At 42.4% G+C, this 19,249-nt stretch overlaps 1 protein-coding gene across 1 annotated transcript; it reads right to left on the bottom strand.

The window, feature by feature from the left end:
* Window positions 1-14,711: 14,711 nt before the first annotated feature.
* Window positions 14,712-16,488, bottom strand: KCNK13 (potassium two pore domain channel subfamily K member 13). The gene has a single exon (XM_027120310.1). It carries the CDS (start codon window positions 16,484-16,486, stop codon window positions 15,602-15,604), a length of 885 nt encoding a protein of 294 aa, XP_026976111.1. The 5' UTR covers window positions 16,487-16,488; the 3' UTR covers window positions 14,712-15,601.
* Window positions 16,489-19,249: the final 2,761 nt, after the last annotated feature.

The following is a 19,249-nucleotide window of genomic DNA, read 5'->3' as shown; positions in this document are numbered from 1 at the left end:
AGTGGTAGCTGGAAAAGAGACAGCTGCCAGGATGACCCTAAAAGAGGAGGGAGACAGTAACATGTCAAGAACAGAGTCAAAGTTAGTTCCTGTAAGAGCTTACTCTGAGCCAGGAACTTCTGGTCATTTTGCAGACATTAAATCTTTTCAGCTGTGCAACTCTGCTGTAAGGTGAGTATAATTATTCTGTTTCACTGATGGGGAAGCTGAAAGTCAGAGAAATTAACAAAGTTGCCAATACGCAAATAGAAATCTGTCTGATTTTTCCCACTACATATTACTGAACTCATTTTATTTTGTATTTTTATTTTAATTCTTGAATATTTAAAAACAATAGATAACTACAAAGAAGCAATTAAGAGTCAGCCATACGAAAACTCAGAATTAATTATTGTTAGCATCTTAAGTATATTTATTTCCAGGTTTATGCCTGAACAAAATTTCAGACATCTTTTTAGGCATCAGAATATGGATAAATAAATAGATGGGTAAATGGATGAATAGACAGCTGTAGAAAGAAATGCTATTGCAAAAATGGGATGAATCTATATATGACATTTAGAAGACTAATTACGTTTAATCTTACTTGAACTTTATAGAAGTAACTGACAAGAAATAGAAGAAATCATTAAACTTCAAATAAATGTTTCTTCTTTTCAAGAGATATTTCTGAAACGATCCATGTAAAGTAATGAAAAATATTGAGGTTGAAATAATTGCCTTCCTTCCATCCCTCCCTCTCTCCCTCCCTTCCTTCCTCCCCTCCCCCCATCCCCTTCTCTTTCCTCTTTCTTTTTTAACTAGATGTTTCTCTCATAGATTCTTTGTCTTGTCTGATTGCTCTGGCTACTGCTTCCAATATTATGTTGAATAGAAGTGGCTGAAGTGGGCATTCTTGTCTTGTTCTTGATTTTAGAGGAAAAGCATTTAGTCTTTCATCATTGAGAATGATACTAGCTGTGGGTTTTTCATATTTGGTCTTTATTAGGTTGAGCTAGTTTCCTTCTATTCCTAGTTTGTTGAATGTTTTTATTATGAAAGGGTGTTGAATTTTGTCAAATACTTTTTTCTGCATCAATTGAGATGATCATGTGTTTTTCATCCCTTCATTCTGTTGATGTGGTGTGTTACATTGATTGATTTTCATGTGTTGAATCATCCTTGCATTCCAGGAACAAATCCCACTTGGTCATGGTGTATAGCCCTTTCAATACGCTGTTGAATTCAGTTTGCTAGTATTTTTTTATTTTGAGGATTTTTGCATTAATGTTCATAAGGGATATCGTTCTATGGTTTTCTTGTCATGTTCTTGTTGGGCTTTGGTATCAGGGTAATGCAGCCTTGCAGAATGAGTTAGAAAATGTTACCTCCCCTTCAACTTTTGGAATAGTTTGAGAAGAATTGGCATTATTTTTAAATGTTTAGTAGATTCCACCAGTGGAGTCATCTGGTCCAGGGCTTTTCTTTGTTGGGAGGTTTTTGATTATGGATTCAATCTCTATTCAGGTTTTTTATTTCTTTGTGATTCAGTCTTGGTAGAGTGTATGTTTATAGATATTTCTTCATTTCACCTAGGTTATCCAATTTGTTGCTATACAAGTGCTCACAGTATTCTCTTATAATCTTTTTATTTCTGTAAAATCAGTACTAATGTTCCCAATTTCATTTTTTTATTGTAGCCATTTGAGTCTTTGCTCATTTTTCCTTAGTCAATCTAGCTAAATGTCTGTCAATTTTGTTGATGTTTTTGAAGAACCAGTTCTTGGTTTTTTTTTTTTTCTTTCTATTGTCGTATTGTCTATTTTATTTACCTCTACTTTCTTATTCCCTTCCTCTGCTAGCTTTCGGTTTACTTTGTTCATTTTCTAATTCCTTAAGGTGTAAAGTTTGGTCATGAATTTGAGATCTTGCTTCTTTTTAATGTAATCACTTATAGCTATAAATTTTCCTCTTAACTCTGCTTCTGCTGCATTCCATAAGTTTTGGTATGTTGTGTTTTCATTTTCGTTTGTCTCAAGATATTTTCTAATTTCCCTTGTGATTTCTTCTCTGACTTATTGGTTGCATAAGAGTTACTTAATTTACACATATTTGTGAATTTTTCTTCTGCTATTGATTTCTAGTTTCTGCTATTTCCTTCTGCTATTGATTTCTAGTTTCATTCTGTTGTGATTGGAAAAGATACTCTGTATGATTTTAATTTAAACAGTCTTTCTGTTAAGACTTGTTTTGTGGCCTGACATATGGGGTATCTTGGAGACTGTTCCATGTGCCCTTGAAACAAATGTGTGTTCTGCTGTTATTTGGTGGAGTGTTCTGTATAAATCTGTTAGCTTAACCCACGTTGTATCTAATTTAGCAATTTTATTCCAGCATCTTTTCTTTCACTGTGTGTGTGTACATACATATGAATTATGTATCTCCTATCATCCTTTGAATGATTTGTCATCTCTCATTTTTTCTTTCCTTTTTGTTCCCTCATTGAGTTAAAGATATCTTCTATTAAAAAAATCTTCTATTTTTGCTCACTGTATATTTGCATGAGAATTATGATTTTAATTTTTTGAAAATTATGTTTTGACACGTGGATCCAACAAAGAAGAGCATGTTTTGTGGCCTCCCTGCAGGAGGCAAGGCATGGATGTCTAATCTGACTTTCCTACTCATGCTCTTCTCCTGAGGCTGAGTGAGGACCAAACCACCTCTCTCCTGAGCCAGGATAAAAATTTCAAAACAAATCTTACAAAATGTAGCTCAGGGAAAATTAAAAAATACATAGAAACACAGAATTTATATAGCAATTTATACAGCATAAATTGAGTACTTCATGCAGTTCTCTCTTGTAACAACTATGGAAGCAACTAAATAATACTCATGACTGAGCATCATCCCAGACCAACTGAGCCAGAATCCCTGGAGACGGGAATGGGGCATCATATATTTTTTAAAGCTCTCAAATGATTCAAGTGTACATGAAGAGGATGCCCTGTTGAAGGAAAAAGGCTAGAGGAGACACTACAGACAGCAGCTTTCACTTTCAGCAGAGGATAGAATTTTCTCTTCTCTCCCTTCTTCAGTCTCCCAGCTGAATTAGGGAAGGGAAGGATCAAAGGTGCTCTCCTCAGGGCTCTCCCTCTGATTTAATCAGAGTCCATTTGGAGATGGAAACCACGTCAACAATCTGAACAGGGAAAATTTAACAGAAGGAATGGTTACCTGGTGAAAGGTGTTAACCACTCAGAGGGGGAAGGAGGATCTTAAGTGTGCAGATGCAGCAACTGCAGAAAGTAGCTACCGCCCCTAGAGCAGAAGGAGAGCGGCTGAGGGGACCTTGGACACTTAGCGGAGTGCTCGCCCCTCCCTCAGAGCTGAGGTCCAGACCCCTGAGGCGAGAGTGTGCCATTTTGGGCATTCTCTCTGAAGCTTAACTGGAGGGGATTTCAGGGCTTAGGATAGTTCCTAATTTTTTTCTGCTTTAGGCTCTGAGGTGTTTAATAGATGTGATGATGGTTGGTTTTATGACAACTTGGCTTGGGCAAGGTACCCAAATATTTGGTCCAACACCAGTCTGGATGTTGCTGTGGAGCTATTTTCAGAAGAGATGAACCTTTATATTGGTAGATTTGAGTAGAGCAGATGACTGTACAAAACGTGGGTGGGCCTCATCCAATCAGTTGAAGACCTCAAGAGAAAAAGACTGAGGTCCCCGGAGGAAGAGGGAGTTCTGCCTCTGTACTGTCTTTGATCTTGAGCTGCAACATCAACTCTTCCCTGGGTCTCCAGACTGTTGGCCGGCCCTGCAGAGTTTGGACTTGCCGGCCCCCACATGTGCATGAGCCAATCCCTTAAAAGAAATCTCTATGCATCTACACAACCTATGGGTTCCGTGTCTCTGCAGAACGCTGGCTAATACAACAGGCTGTGGCCTGCCCATCTTCCCCAGTGGTGCCTCTCAGCTCATCACTCTCCTCTGTCCCACGTCTCTTCTCCAGGAGCACGAGGTGTTGACGCTGGTTGCTACCTTCCATTCCCACTAGATCGAGCTTAAGCGACTCACGGAGAGTTTAAAGGGTCCTTGCGGTTAGTGTAAAATCCCGGAGGACCCAGGGGGACCAAGAAGGAGAGAGATTCTAGTAAAGGAAAGAGAAGAGTCAGGGCAGACTCTCCTTAGAGGAGGGAGAAAAAGAATTCCGGAAGAAGATGAGCAAGCAGCTGCCTTCAGCTCTAGACTTGTTCTCACCCCTGACTTCCCTTGCGCATGGGAGGTGCTCTTAAATACTCAATGTTGGCTGCAGGACACAGTCTCTTTCCTTGCAGTCATGATCTTCCTTCTCCCTTTCTCACCTACCTACGCCTTCAGCAGAGAGCTCTTTACTGCTCGTATCCATTCTCCCGGTCCTAGCTCCCAGCCCACCTCTTCCATGCGATCTCCCTGACTTGCTAAGTCCACACGGACCCTCACCCCTTCCTGGTCACCCTGGAAATGTTTCAGAGACTTTGTCTTCAACCCTTAGTGATATAAAGTGTGTTGAGTGTGTCCCTAAAGTCAGGGACTGACTGCCTGAGATTCACTCTGCACCTTCAAAGCAGCTCACACAGGGCAGGTCTTGATACTTACTAAATATGGAACTGACTTACAAGAGCCCGCGAGAAAGCAGAGATGAACATTTCCATTGCGCATGGAGAAGAGGATGGGGTGGTGCCCAAGTTCCCATACGGGCCAGAGAAAGTCAGGAATAAATCATGGGAACGGGTGCACCACGCAGGTTTCTGATCGTCTCAGTGGCCATCAGCCCAACCAAGCTGAATGCACAAATCTCTGCTGCAATTTACAATCTCACGTGTCCGCGAATCTTTCTCAGCAAACCCGAGGCAGATCCTGCACCTTCTTTGAGGCGATGTCCTTTCTTCCTCCCACCTAACCCCACAAAGCAGTGGTTCTCGAACGTTAATGTGCTGAAGGACTGATTTTTACAGGGATGGTGGATGCATATTAAAATAAAAAATGCAGATTCCTTGGTCCCACCCATAGAGGTTCTGATGGAGAAGGTCTGGGGAAAGTCCTGAAAATCTGCATGAAAAACAATCTCCCCAGGGGATTATGGTGATTTTTGAGGAAGGTAGGACATACTGGACGCATGGCTCCCACCGGCAGGGAATTCTGTAATAACTTAAATTCCAAGGCCAGCTGCTGGGAAGACTAAACAAAATTCACTCAGCAAATGCCCTAGGAATACAAAGAAATCTACCCGAGGACAACTAGGAGATGATATTTTTAAAAAAATCCCTTGCAAATAAAAAAGCACCATCTTCTGCCTAAATCCAGAATCATTACCTTCATCTAATAACCTGCAGGGAGCAGAGTTTCCAGAGTAGTTATTTTAGTGTCTGGGAAATTCAAAATGATTAGAAATGGCTCTGAGATACAGAAGAAATTAATTTCTGGGAGCCACTGGCATCTGGCAACAGTGGAACAGCCTGATGGGGATGCAGGCTGGGTCCCAGGGAGGGTCTCTTTCCCATCCTTTATAGCTCATGCTCAGGAAAGCACTCTTTACTGGAAAAGATTGCCTGAAAAACTGGTTAAAATACAGACTGCTGGGCCCTACCCTCAGAGTTTCTGATCCTTTAAGTCAGGTTTGGGGCCTCAGATAGTTGCACTTCAAACTTCCCAGGTGCTGCTGTTAAGGCTGCCGATCTGAGGACCACACTCTTAGAACCACAGCTTTACAGCGATGGCCAAGACCTGCTCAGGATGTGAGAACTGAACTGGAATCACGGGTGTATTACGCTCAAGTCACAGCCCACGCTGAGCTGTGACTGGCTGTGTGCAAACTCGAGAAATTCTTGGGTTTTTTTCTTCCTAACTTTTTGAGATAATTTTAGACTTACAGTCAAGTTGTAAAAATAGTGCAGAGAGTTTCTATATACCTTTTATCCAGCTTCTTATTGAACATCTTACATAACCATAGAACAATCATCAAAACTAAGACTGTAACCTTGGTATAATACTATTAAGTAGACTACAGAATTTATTGACTGTCACCCCGGTTTGTCCACTAAAGTCTGTTTTATATTTCAGAATTCAAGGCAGGATCCCACACGCATTTAGTTGTCATGCCTCTTTAGTCTTGTCTTTCACTGGCTTGAGATTTTTGAAGACTACTTGTCAGTTATTTTGTAGAATGTCCCTCGGTTTGAGTCTGATGCTTTCTCATGATTAGATTGAAGTTATTGCAAAGGATGCTTTAGTTGCTGCTCCCGTCTCGACGCATCATTTTAGATGGCTCATGATATCTGTGACATCATGGTGTCACTGGTGACGTTAACTCCGCTCAATGGATTAATGTGGTGTCTGCCAGAACTGTCCACTGTTAAGTGACTAGTTTTCTTTTTGTAATGACTAAATATTTTGGTGGTGGGTGGAGATCCTTTGAGACCGTAAATATCCTGGTTCTTCTTCAAGTTTTACATCACTAATTTTAGCATCCATCTGTGGGTCTCCCCTGCAGCAATTATTACTTTGGTGTTCTAATGGTAATTCTCTATTTCCCTAATTTCCTCTCCATTTACTAATTAGAATTCTTCTGTTTGGAAAAGTTGTTCCTTCTCTCCCATTGTTTTAAAATGTTAAAGAACTTTAAAAAACATTTCTTGAAGGGTAGGTTTGCTGGCAATGAATTCTCTAAGTTTTAGTTTGAGAAAGTATTTATTTCTCCTCCCCTTTTGAAAGATTTTTGATGGATATAGAATTCTGGATTGACAGGGGTTCTTTAAAAAATTTCAGCATTTTAAAGATGTCATACTATTGTCTTATGACAGCCATGGTTTATGATGAGAGATCTGTTGTAATTTTTATCTTGTTCTTGTGAATGTAATGTTCTTTTTTTTCCTAACTGCTTTCAAGATTTTTTGTTTTCTGCAATTTGAATATGATACGCCTAGGTGTATGTGGTGTGCGTTTGTGTATTATGTATGTGTGTGTGTGTGTGTTTATACCTAAAACTTGCTAGGTGTACTATGAGCTTCTTGGATCTTGGCTTCTGTCATTAATTTTGGAAAATTCTCAGCTATTATTTCTTCAAATATATCTTCTGCTCTGTTCTCGTTGTTTTCTCCTGGGATTCCAATTATTCATGTGCTAGCCCATTTGATATTGTCCCAAAGCTCTTGGATGTCATTTTTTTTTTTTTTCATTCTTTCATCTCTTTGTGGTTTAGTTTGAGCAATTTCTATTGGCCTGTCTTCAAGTTCGTGGATTCTCTTCTTGGCTGTGTCAGTCGACTGACGAGCCTGTCAAGGGCACTGTTTATCTCTGTTGCTATGTTTTTTATTTCTAGCATTTCTACTTGATTCTTATAGTTTCCATCTCCCTACTGAAATTATCCATCCTATGTTGCCTGATGTCCACTTTTTCCTCTTAAATCTTTAACATACTAATGATAGTTATTTTAAATTCCCTGCCAGATATTTTCTAACACCTGTTTCAAATCTGAGTCTGGTTCTGACGATTGCTTTGTCTCTGGGGGAAGTTTTCTTTTTTTGATGTTTCTGCCTGCCTTATAATTTTTTTCTTGAAAGCTGGGCATCTTGTGTATGTCAGCAGAGACTGAGGCAGAGTTTTTACGCCTAGACACGAGCATGCCTTTCCTATTGATAAATGCTTAGTGTGGATGTTTGATTTAATCCAGTTAGGAGTTGGCCTGGACTTGAGGTTGGTGGTTGCTATGGTTACCCTCAGCGCTCCTCAGGCCTCACATTCCTGTAGCAATGCCTTGTGTTTAGAATGAAACTTGATTTGCCAGAGCGAGGTTTGTTTGATCTTGAATGTTAGGTCTTCTCCCTGCACCCTTCTGAGAGGGGGTCTCTTTGCACGCTCTCATCTTCCTGCCACTGATACCTGTCATCTCTTTGCACACTCTCATCTTCCTAGCAGTATGCCACTGATACCTGTCATCGGAAGCTCCTGAGCTCGATGGGGAGGATGCTGGGAGTGTTTGTGTTGTTCACATTCAGCCTTTGTTTCCGAGAGGTGCCATGTCCTTGGGCATCAGGGACATGTTCGTCCCAGTCCTCCTGCTTGTCCCCTGCCTGTGCCTTTTGGTGCAGCACATATTCCTGCCTCTCTCCCCGAAGCAGAGATACTTTTTCTGTCCCCTTGCCCCACTGCAGTGAGTTTTCACTCTGCCCTAAGGAGAGCAGATTTTGTTGCCCCACCTCCACTCCACATTAAGGCTTTTGTCCCATAGGGGAGACAGGAGAGAGAGGGTCCTGGTGGAGTTTCTCTCCCCACGTGGCAGCCACTCCCCTCCCCTGGGTTTGCGCCACGATGGACACTTTCTTGGAGCTCTTTTTGGTCTCTTCTGTGAGTGCTCAGTGGGGTTCATGGAGAAAAGATCTGCAAGAGGCTGTGGGCTCCTCCAGTTTCTGTGGCCCTTGGGGCTTCACACATCCCGCGAGGCTAGAATCACCATTCACCAGTTCATCAATTATTCTGGCTAAATGCTTCTACCCCAGCTAAGTGAGCACTTGCGTTTCCTCTTCTTCGGCAGATTATCTGTTTCTCCTCCTATTTTGGGCCAGTTGCTCTACGACCTCAGCTCTCCAGTGATTTCCCACAAAGTGGAGAATTTGAAGCTCATCTGGCTCTTTTTCATTGTTTGGCTGGAGTGATGTTCCTTCCAGCTCTCCACATCTAGGGGTAGAGGCCAGAAATTTTATCAAGTCCTTACATTTTTCTGAGGCTCAGTTTCCTCATCAGAAATGTGGGAACGGTTATGCCTTCTTCACAGGACTGTCATCAGGATCAAGTGGCACATGGAACACATGGAAGCTCTTCGAAAACTATAAAGATTACACCAGGTAAGGTACTGTGCTTGTTAGATCATCCTTACTAATTAGATACAGTAATTTCTGGAACCCAAGATAACAAGCTCCTCCTCAACAGGGGCTCTCAACCTGACTGCACATCAGAAGCACCAATGAAAATTGTGCAAAATATATTTCTGAGGTTCCAGCATCAGAGAATATTTTGCAGTAGGTGAGGAATGGAACCCGATAATCTGTTATGTTAACAAAAGTCCCTAAAGGATGCTGATGCACAGCAGGGATGAGGATTCCCATCTCATCTGGTACTTTCCATCCCACCTGATTAGCACACCACTGTATATCTAGGAAGCAGTAGCTAAATTTTTAAATGAGACGACAAGACAGTCTATCAAACCACTAGACTACCTTTTTTCCATACCAGAAGATTGAATCTTCTAGTACATTTTTTTGTTTAAATAAGGGGTGGGAATTTCCTCATTGCTCCCCATGTGGTACATGGCTATAGATAACCCCATTCCTCTGGAGGCACAGAGAGTATGACATTGAGAATTTTTTCACGTACCTGTTGGCCGTTTGTTTGTCTTCTTTGGAAAAATGTTTATTCAGGTCCTCTGCCCATTTTAAAATCAGATTGTTTGATTTTTTTGCTGTTGAGTTGCATGAATTCCTTATACATTTTAGATATTATCCTCTTATCAGATAGATGGTTTGCAAATAATTTCTCCCATTCTGTAAGGTGCCTTTTCATTTTGTTGATTATTTCTTTTGCTATGCAGAGCTTTTAAGTTTGATGTAGTCCCTCTTGTGTATTTGCACCTTTATTGCTTGTCCTTTTGGTGTCATATCTAAAAAAATCATTGCCAAGACCAATGTCAAGGAGCTTTCCCCCTATGTTTTCTTCTAGGAGTTTTATGGTTTCAGTATTTATGTATTTAATCCATTTTGAGTTAATTTTTGTGAGTGGTGTAAGATAAGGGTCTAGTTTTATTCTTTTGCTTGTGAATGTCCAATTTTCCCAGAACCATTTATTGAAGAGGCTGTCTTTTCTCTATTGAGTATTCTTGGCTCCCTAATCAAATATTAGTTGACTGCATATGCTTGGGTTTATTTCTGGGCTTTTGATTCTGTTCCATTGGTCCATGTGTTTGGTTTTATGCCAGTACCACACTGTTTTGATTACTATAGCCTTGTAATATAGTTTGAAGTCAGAAAGCGTGATGCCTCCAGCTTTGTTCTTCTAAGGATTGCTTTGGCTATTTGGAGTCTTTTGTGGTTTCATACAAATTGTAGGGTTGTTGTTCTATTTCTGTGAAAAATGCCATTGGAATTTTGATAGAGATTGCATTGAATTTATAGATGGTTTGGGGTAGTATGGCAATTTTTCCAATATTAATTTTTCTGACTCATTAACATGGGATATCTTTTGTCTTTAATTTCTTTAATCAAAGTCTTATAGTTTTCAGTGTACAGATCTTTCAACTTCTTGGTTAAATTTATTCCTAAATATTTTGTTGTTTTTGATGCTAATATAAATGGGGTTCTTTTCTTTATTTATTTTTCAGATATTTCATTGTTAGTGTATAGAAACACAGCTGATTTTGTATCCTGCAACTTTACTGATTTCACTGATTAATTCTAACAACATTTTTTGCGGAGTCTTTTGGATTTTCCATATGTAAGATCATATCATCTGCAGAGAGAATTTTTACTTCTTCCTTTCTGATTTAGATGCCTTTTATTTTTTTTCTTGCCTGATTTCTCTGGCTAGGATTTCCAGTACTATGTTGAATAGGAATGATGAGAGTGGGCATCCTTGTCTTGTTCCTGACCTTAAAAGATTTCAGCCTTTAACTGTTGAGTATGATGTTAGCTGTGGGCTTGTCATCTACTGCCTTTATTATGTTGTGGTACATTCCTTCTATACCCAATTTGTTGAGAGTTTTTGTTTTATCATGAAAGGATGTTGTATTTTGTCAAATTCTTTTTCTACATCTATTGAGATGACTCTATGATTTTTATCTTCAGCCTATTGGTTGTGTATCACATTTATTGATTTGTGAATGTTAAACTGTCCTTGCATCCTAGGGATAAATCCCACTTGGTCATAAAAGAATGTATTACATTATATCATATAGGAAGAAGGAAACTTCCTTTCTTTCCAAATCTTGGAATAAAATGGGCTCTTCTAGAAGCTGGTCTTGTTTTTCCTTTGGCTTCTGAAATGCTGTGACTTATCATCCTTCACTTCCAAGGGCTTAGGGACCATAGTCTTGATGATGAGAGCCTAGACCCAGATCACTTCATTTACCTGGTTCAGTGATGCCGCAATGCGGATACAACTGTTCCCACATTAACAATGAGGAAACTGGGCTTTAAAACATTAAGTAATTTTCCCATATTCATATAACCAGAATGTGACAAAGCCAAACTTCAAACCCAGTCTGTATATATATATATTTTTTGTGTGGTATGCGGGCCTCTCACTGTTGTGGCCTCTCCCATTGCGGAGCACAGGCTCTGGACGCGCAGGCCCAGTGGCCATGGCTCACAGGCCTAGCCACTCCGCGGCATCCCACCACTCCATGGGATCTTCCCGGACTGGGGCACGAACCCATGTCCCCTGCATCGGCAGGCGGACTCTCAACCACTGCGCCACCAGGGAAGCCCTGTATAATTTTAACTTACTTATTCTCTAACCTACTTCAATCTGAACCCCAGTTAATTTTTATGTGAAGTGTGATTATTTCTCTCTCTTATTTCAGAAAAGCTTAAAGGCAGTTTGAAGATAAGTACCCTACCTACTTCACAATGTGGTTATGAAAGTTAAAATATTACAACTGTGAATGGATAAGCCTTAAAAGCTATAAAATTCTAGCAAAATCCAAGATATTACAGCTCTCCCAGAACATTCTACTGTGTCAAATCATTCAATTGGCTCAGCTAATACTAAAATAAAAGGACTCAGTGGAACAGAAATAAAGACATTGTGGTCTTTTGGTTTAGTAGAAAACCCTCACCAAGAGTGACACCATTTAATAAATGAGAACAGTTAATGAAGTGCAGTGTGGCAAGTGCTGGGTGGAAGGTGCGAGAACAAAATCCTTCCCTGTTGGATGTAACGTCCCCCCACCGCCACAGCACATGGACCACCAGCACCCACTGCATTTGCAGCTCCTCAGAGGCCACAAAGCCCTGCCCTGTGCATCTCCTCATTTGATCTGGTGTTGCTACTGTTTCCACATCACAGGTACAGAGGGAATGGGACACAGTGAGGTTGAGAGAGCTGCCCACTGTCTCTCACATTACAACTACCGGGCCTGGTGTTCAAATCCGAGAACTGTTCTTTACCATGTGGGGGGCATGACCTCAGAAACTGTGCTGTACTTTGTTACTTTTATGTAGCCCCCCCAATGTGGGATGTGCACCAATGATTTGGGTGGAACATAAGATGATTTTAGGGGCCCTCAGGCTTGGAATGAATTAACACTGAACCGTACGGTCAGAAAGTTACTCCCTTCCCAGTTCTCTTCCAGTCCTTTCATTACATCATGAAGAGAGACTCTGTTCGGTGCTAATGAGTTTTTATAACAACTCCCCACATTTGCCAATCTCAGTTTTTAACCAAGAGAGAAAAGATCTTGGGATTAAAGCCTTTACTAGGATATGGGATCTTGTTAGAATTTAATAACATAGTTTTATCTTCATTATATTGATTTTTGTAATGACTCTATTTTCTGTTTATGGCAAGTGATATGAGTCTTCTGTTTAGGTAGTGAGACAAAGTTTCTTTTTAAACAAAACTAATTAAAACTGAGTTGATTAAAATGTTAAGAAGATACTATTTCAGGTAGGATGGAGATATAACAAAACTTGTGCAAGTGTGTGGGATGATGGTCACTTGAGAAACTTGATGGTCACTTGGGTCTTGCCTTTGAGGTCCCTGCATTCAAGGCCAGTTCACATTTATAGCGTCACAGAGAGCTCAAGATGGCCAGCTGTGAGCCCAGCCGTGGATGAAGCCTGACCACCTCATGATGCTGAGTCAATAGGTCCTTTATCACTCTGGGGAGTCTCTGGGTTCCTAAACAGAAGAACCTGGGCCAGCCTAAAGGTCACACAGGGACAGTTCAGAGAGAACAGAATAGAGAGAACTGGTCAGGAGGGCCAGAGACATGCTGAGTGGGGACAAAGGTAACAAGAGAAAATAGCAGTAAACGTTCTTACTCTAGTGAAGATGTGAGGACCCCTTTGGAAACATGATGAAAACCATGAAGGCTGTTACCTAGGAAATTGCACATGTGTGTTTCCACTCACGTTCGTGTACACATACATAACAATATTAGGGGGTCTGTGGGCTTCAGGTTTTGAACTCCAGCTTTGATATTACTATCTAGAAATTCTCTTATTGACCAACTCACGCCTAAGGGTAAGTATAAAGAGGTTTATCTAAACAAAGATTCCTAGTTTTGTAATTTTTTTGGCATGTTACTCCCATCCATCTATCCATCCATCCTAAATGCATTGCACTTTTCTCTCCTTACACTGGTTCTCAAGTGTTTCCACCAGGGAACCCCCAACCTAGAGGAGAACAAACTCATCCTCTGAGACTCTGAGAAGACTTAGAAAGCTCATCATAAGATCACAAATGTTTTTCATGTTTAGCTTAAATGTTTACGCCAATTTCGGGACCTACTTAAATAGATGTGTTTTGACATAACATTTCTCTGCAAAAATCATTTAGTAAAACTGACCCTCCAGGAAGATGAGGCTTGCTTATACTGATGCTCCTTGGCCTCTTGGTACACCTGCGAGATCTCTAGGGACCCAGGTTAGAAAGCAAGGCCTTGCTTCGTGCCAGTCCCTGTACCAGGAATGTGGAGATCAAGAAATCCCCTACGGGCAGGGACCCAGATGCTCTCCCCATCCCCACAGTGCCTCGTGCAGGGCAGAGCCCCCAGGGAGCTCAGTTTATGATCAGAAGTTCCTAACAAGGGTTTTGCAGTAGCTCCAGGCTGCTGCCCTGTAAGAGTGATACAAGGTAATGGTTGAGGATCTCTGACTTTGGAGCTTCACAGCCCTAAGTTCAAAGCCCAGCGCTGCTGCTTATCGCACTTTGGTTCTAGGGCACTCCTGGTACCGTAAAGAAAATATCTGGGTTTGCCAGCTGGAAGAAAAAGCAACTCAGCCTGGAGAGGGAGCTGTTGGGGGTGTTCCGAGGCTGGGTAGAGTATGGGTGGAGAGCCCAGACTTCAGCAGAGACCTGGGCGCTTCTCCTAGCTGCGTCCCATCAGCCCTGAGCATTCAGACAAGGAGCAATCCCCGCGTGCCTCTGTTTCCTTGTGTCAAACACAAGGGGGTTGAATGGGATGGTCCCTAAGGGTCCTCCCAGCCTGATGCTTTCTGCTCAACAGCTCAGTTTCATTGGGCAGAGCTTTTCTGCTTTGTCTTCTTTATGGCGCCCATCTTTCTTCCTCATTTCTGAAAGTGCCTTTTGGACACCATTCTTATCTTATAAAAAGTGCAGCTATCTCTTATGAACTCTGCTCTCATCCCCCCAAATCTTCTCTCCTGCGCAGACGTAGAAGATCAACAGCTCTTGTTCCTAGCATGGACCGCTTTAACAACATGGGAGGTTATGTAATTAGACTTGTTACGATACCACAAGGCAGAACTGAAACGGATTAGACAAGAGAAGCCAAGTTTCATTATCTGGTCTAGAATGTTTCTCCAGCCAAGAATCCAAGATGATGTCCGCATTCCTAGAAGTGAACTTCCTGTTTCCTTTTTCTCTGAGCGCAGTACGTGCCTGTTTAATTAGGCAGCCTCCCCGCAATGCCCTTAATGAGCACTCATGTAATCTTCGTTAATAAAAGGAAGATTTATTAAACTTTCGATTCTAATAAATAGTCAGCCATTATCTTTGCAATGGGCCCCAAACCCTGGTAAAAATGAAGCAGGCTCTGGGACCATTCAAAGGGTCCATTCAACAGAGCTTAACGTGTTAAGAATAGAGCTTAACGTGTTAAGAACAGAGCTTAACGTGTTAAGAATAGAGCTTAACACGTTAAGCTCTATTCTTTAGTGACGAGAGTGAGTCTTCCCACCACCATGCCTCAGTTTAAAGGCCTGAAGCTGAATTTCCTCTTCTTACCACACTGAGGTCCCACAGACACCTTAGTCAAGCGTTAAGAGCTTAAAAACAAAAGAAAAGAAAAACAAAAATTGAGAAGCAGGTATAAAGAGGAACAGAGGCTTTCCCTAGCCATGGCCCCATGGATGAATCTGCCCAGAAGGAAGCCCAGCAAAAAGAAAGCCCAGTCACATTCTCAAACGGTTCCCACCCTCCCTTTGTTGACGGGACTAAGAGAGGCAGTGAATTCAGCTGTTCAGAGTTCCAGGGGAAAGTCAGGATCTTCAGGATTTTTACTTCCAAATGAAGGATAGAGCAGCAGGAGATCAAGGCTGAAGGAAGCCCTCCCTCTCTTAGGCAGTTAAAGCCCTGGAGCAAGGTGGGTAAAGAAGACAATATGATGTCTTAGACTGCTTTTGTGGCTCATTTTTAAAAGACTGAATTCAGACTTAAAGAATAAAGATAAGGAGAAAGGCATCGAGGCTGCAGGTTCCCGCAGCCCTGGGAAGTGGCTGTTTGCTGGAGACAAGAAGATGAGATTTCTCAAGCTGGGCTCCAGGCTAGAAGGAACAGAATGAACCCAGCCAGGGCACAGAGCTGAGCTGGTTGACAGTACCCTCGTTGTCCATTCTCTCCTTGCCCCTACCTGTCCCCACTGGTCTCTGCCAGCCTGTTGTTCATTACTGCAAAGGCTCCTATCCCCCCTGAGAATTCATCGTCCAACGACAGAGTGCTGGTCTGGTGGGGGCAGCCATTGGCCGTTTCGGACAGCTGCTTCTGGAGGATGGCTAGTGAGACCTTGTTGGCCGCCAAGAAGTCCTTCATGGAGATCATCTCACCCGAGAGACGCCGCCCATCCATGTCACTCTCTATGACTCCATCCGTTTCTATGGAGATGTCGCACCGGTTCTGGACAGTGCCTGGCATCACCACGTTCCTCCGGGACTGCAAGAGTCTTCTCTGGCATTGTTGGTAGCACCCACCATCCATCTTCCTCAGGATCCAGTTCACGGACTGTTTAATGAGGATGGAGATGATATTGAACAAGGAATAGATGCAGCAGACGCCCATGAGGATGAAGACGAAGTTGGCGAAGCGGTAGAGGCCCTGGCTAGCATACTGGGCATTCTGGCTGCTGACAAGGTCCCCAAAGCCGATGGTGCTGAAAGCCACAAAGCAGAAGTAGAGCGCGTCGAAGTAGCTCCAGCCTTCCACGGAGGTGTACATGGCGGACGCGCAGCAGGAGATGAGGAGGGAGGCCATGCACAGGATCAGCATGACGTAGTACACGGAGGGCTTCCAGCCAGCCGAGCTGTCCGCCTCACCCTTCCCCGGGTTCTTCAGGCTCTGCTGGGGCAAGGCCCCCCGCCTCTGGAGCTGCCGCTGGTGGCACGATTTCATGATGCAGGCAATGACGGTGATCAGGCGCTCCAGGAAGAGGTTGAAGAACAAGATGGTGCTGGAGCACCCGAGGAGGCCATAAAAGATCAGAAAGAGTTTTCCTTCTACTGTTGCCGGAGTCGTCATCCCAAACCCTGCAGGAGACAAAAATCAGAGGAGAGTGAGGGAGATCTCGGCCGTGAACGGGGTCAGTCTTGGCTTTGATGGCTGGCAAAGGACCTGAATAAACAGTTTCGTAAAAGCACTCTGTCCTAGCCTTTCTAGGAAGGAGAGGGAGAATTCTGACTTGCTTTTGAAGACACTAAGTGTTGTTCAGAGCTGGGCTGCTCAAAGTCCATATGGTGCCACAGTGCAAATCAGAACAAGGTACCTCTTCCTCTGAGTGGATACCACCAGTGACAGTGGCTTGGGGATGAGAATGTGGGCTGGGTTTCAGCCTCCCCTCCCGATTCTGCTGTAGATGTCCTCATACAGTAGATGACCTGAACGACCATACTTAACAGACATTGTTCAGAGAGATAAACAAAGGCTCATACAAAGAAAAGTCTTACAGAATTCATTTATTCTATAAACACTTATTGGCTGCCATTCCAGGAATGGGGGATAGAACTGTGGAGAAAGATAGATCTGGTCTCTGCCTTCATGGAGCTCCAATGTAGTGAAGTGATTACTATGTTTTGTGATCAGTGTTGTGATAAGCATGGTGCTGGAGAATGTTCAGGGTCTTATGGGAGCTATTAAGAGGGAAACCCATCTCAGACTTGGAGTCTAGGAAGACTGAACAGGGAGAACCTAAAGCTAAAGCGGAGTTAGGCAAGGCAAGGAGGGTGCATGTGTGTGTGTGTGTGTGTGTGTGCCTGGTGGTGGTGGTGTTTCAGGCAGAGAAACAGCACATGTCAGCATATACGGAAATGAACAATTTGCTCAAGGTTTTCCCATCTTTAAACAAAACTCTCATGCTTTGGGAGTGGTAACTGACGTGTTAGTTATAGTTTGATAACATATAAAAAGTCTCTCTTGCCTTTGTCTCTTACTGTTCACAGTTTTGACTTTCTTGACCTTTCTACCCCTACACACAGATATGATAGTAAGGATACCAAGGATACCAACTGTAGGACAGTGGACATCACTAAGAAAAAGGAGAAACGGAAGAAAAATACACTCAGTATTTCTCACTCCGGGGCACTAATCTTCAGCCCGCCATGAGGGACACGAAATTCTTCCAAGCAAATGATTCAGTAAACATGAGGAGTCTGATTTGTTTGAGGGGATGGGCATCAAAGTCCTTCTGATAATAAACACCATCTGAAAAATAAGTACTCATCACGCCACCCTGGGTTCAGATTTTTTTTTCAAGTCAAACCTCCTTCTTTGTATTTTTTCTTTCTTATCAAGCTCAGTTTCCTAACCGAGGCCGCATCATTGGGATCTCTAGGATTCACCCATTATCCTCTTTCCTGATAACACCCTGCTATCATCAAGCCAACACTTTTCTTTGCTGCCACAGCTCAGCCCGTGGCTGCCTCCCAGTGCATCCTGGGACGTGGTCAGATCAGACCTCGCGATTTGTGAGCTTCTGGGATTATGACTTCCTGCTTCCTCATGGGGAGCCAATGGGCCACCTTTCCCAAACACCTAGGTGTGCATACTGTGTTGCCATTTAGTTTTCCAAGTAAATTCAATTTTCCTTTCTCAGCATACAAGGGTCTATCTAGGGTAGGAAATTAACAATATATAGCCAAGAGCCTGCAGGAAGATATTGATTGCTTTTTAGCTGGTTGGCATGGAGTGGAATGGGTGATCAGGTAAGGAAGGAGCGAGGGGCAGGGAATAATTCCACTGGGAGTTACAGTCCTGGCCCTTTAATGGTAGAAAGTCAGACCATCATCTCTTCTCTGGGAACTCTTGTTTTGAAAATTAAAGGCCTTTAGTGACTCTTGACAGTGTAGGTTTCATTTGTTAGATATCTTCATTATGATGTAAGGAAATTCTCTCTTTGCTGTCTTTTCTCTTGTTAGTAACTTTAATTCTTATCCCCAAGCTTGAGTTGCAATGAGGCGGTTGAAGTAGTGGAGAATTAAGAAAAAACTTACTGAGTTTAAGGACTGAGCTGAGAGCAGTGTCTTTTTCTACCCAGTCTGAAGAACATGGAGGAGCGACCAAGGTGTGGAGTGATTAGTTCCTGATCACTTAGGGCTGCGGGGGGGACCTCCTCTGGCTCAGTGAATTTCTGAAACCAGTAAGCTTGTGAATGCTTCTGCACTAAGAAGAGATAAAAATGAAAGCTGGAGCCCTTGCCCCAAAGCTGTAAGGCTAGCAGAGTATTGCGGCTGTCTTCATTGAAACAGAACTGAGGCAACACGCAGGAAAAAGAAGAAACGTTTATCTGCAGCCATTTATTGACCCAACAACATTCCAAAAAAAGGATAAAGTTATTGAAAATAGGGAAGGCCCAATATACCCTGAGAAAACCATAATTCAAAAAGACACATGCACCCCAATGTTCACTGCAGCACTATTTACAGTAGTCAGGACATGGAAGCAACCTAAATGTCCATCAGCAGAGGAATGGATAAAGAAGATGTGGTACATATATACAATGGAATATTACTCAGCCATAAAAAGGAACGAAATTGGGTCATTTGTAGAGACGTGGATGGACCTGGAGTCTGTCATACAGAGTGAAGTAAGTCAGAAAGAGAAAAACAAATACTGTATATTAACGCATATATGTGGAATCTAGAAAAATGGTACATATGAACCTATTTGCAGGACAGGAATAGAGACACAGAGAATGAACATGTGAGCATGGTGGGGAAGAGGGGATGGGATGAATTCGGAGACTGAGATTGACATATATACACTACCATGAGTGAAACAGACAGCTAG

The sequence above is a fragment of the Aethalodelphis obliquidens genome, unplaced genomic scaffold (assembly GCF_003676395.1).
Source record: "Aethalodelphis obliquidens isolate GAN/ISIS:26980383/991018 unplaced genomic scaffold, ASM367639v1 scaffold21, whole genome shotgun sequence".
NCBI lineage: Eukaryota > Metazoa > Chordata > Mammalia > Artiodactyla > Delphinidae > Aethalodelphis > Aethalodelphis obliquidens.
Note: the sequence above shows the minus strand (reverse complement) of the source record. Positions and strands in the feature narration are given on the sequence as shown.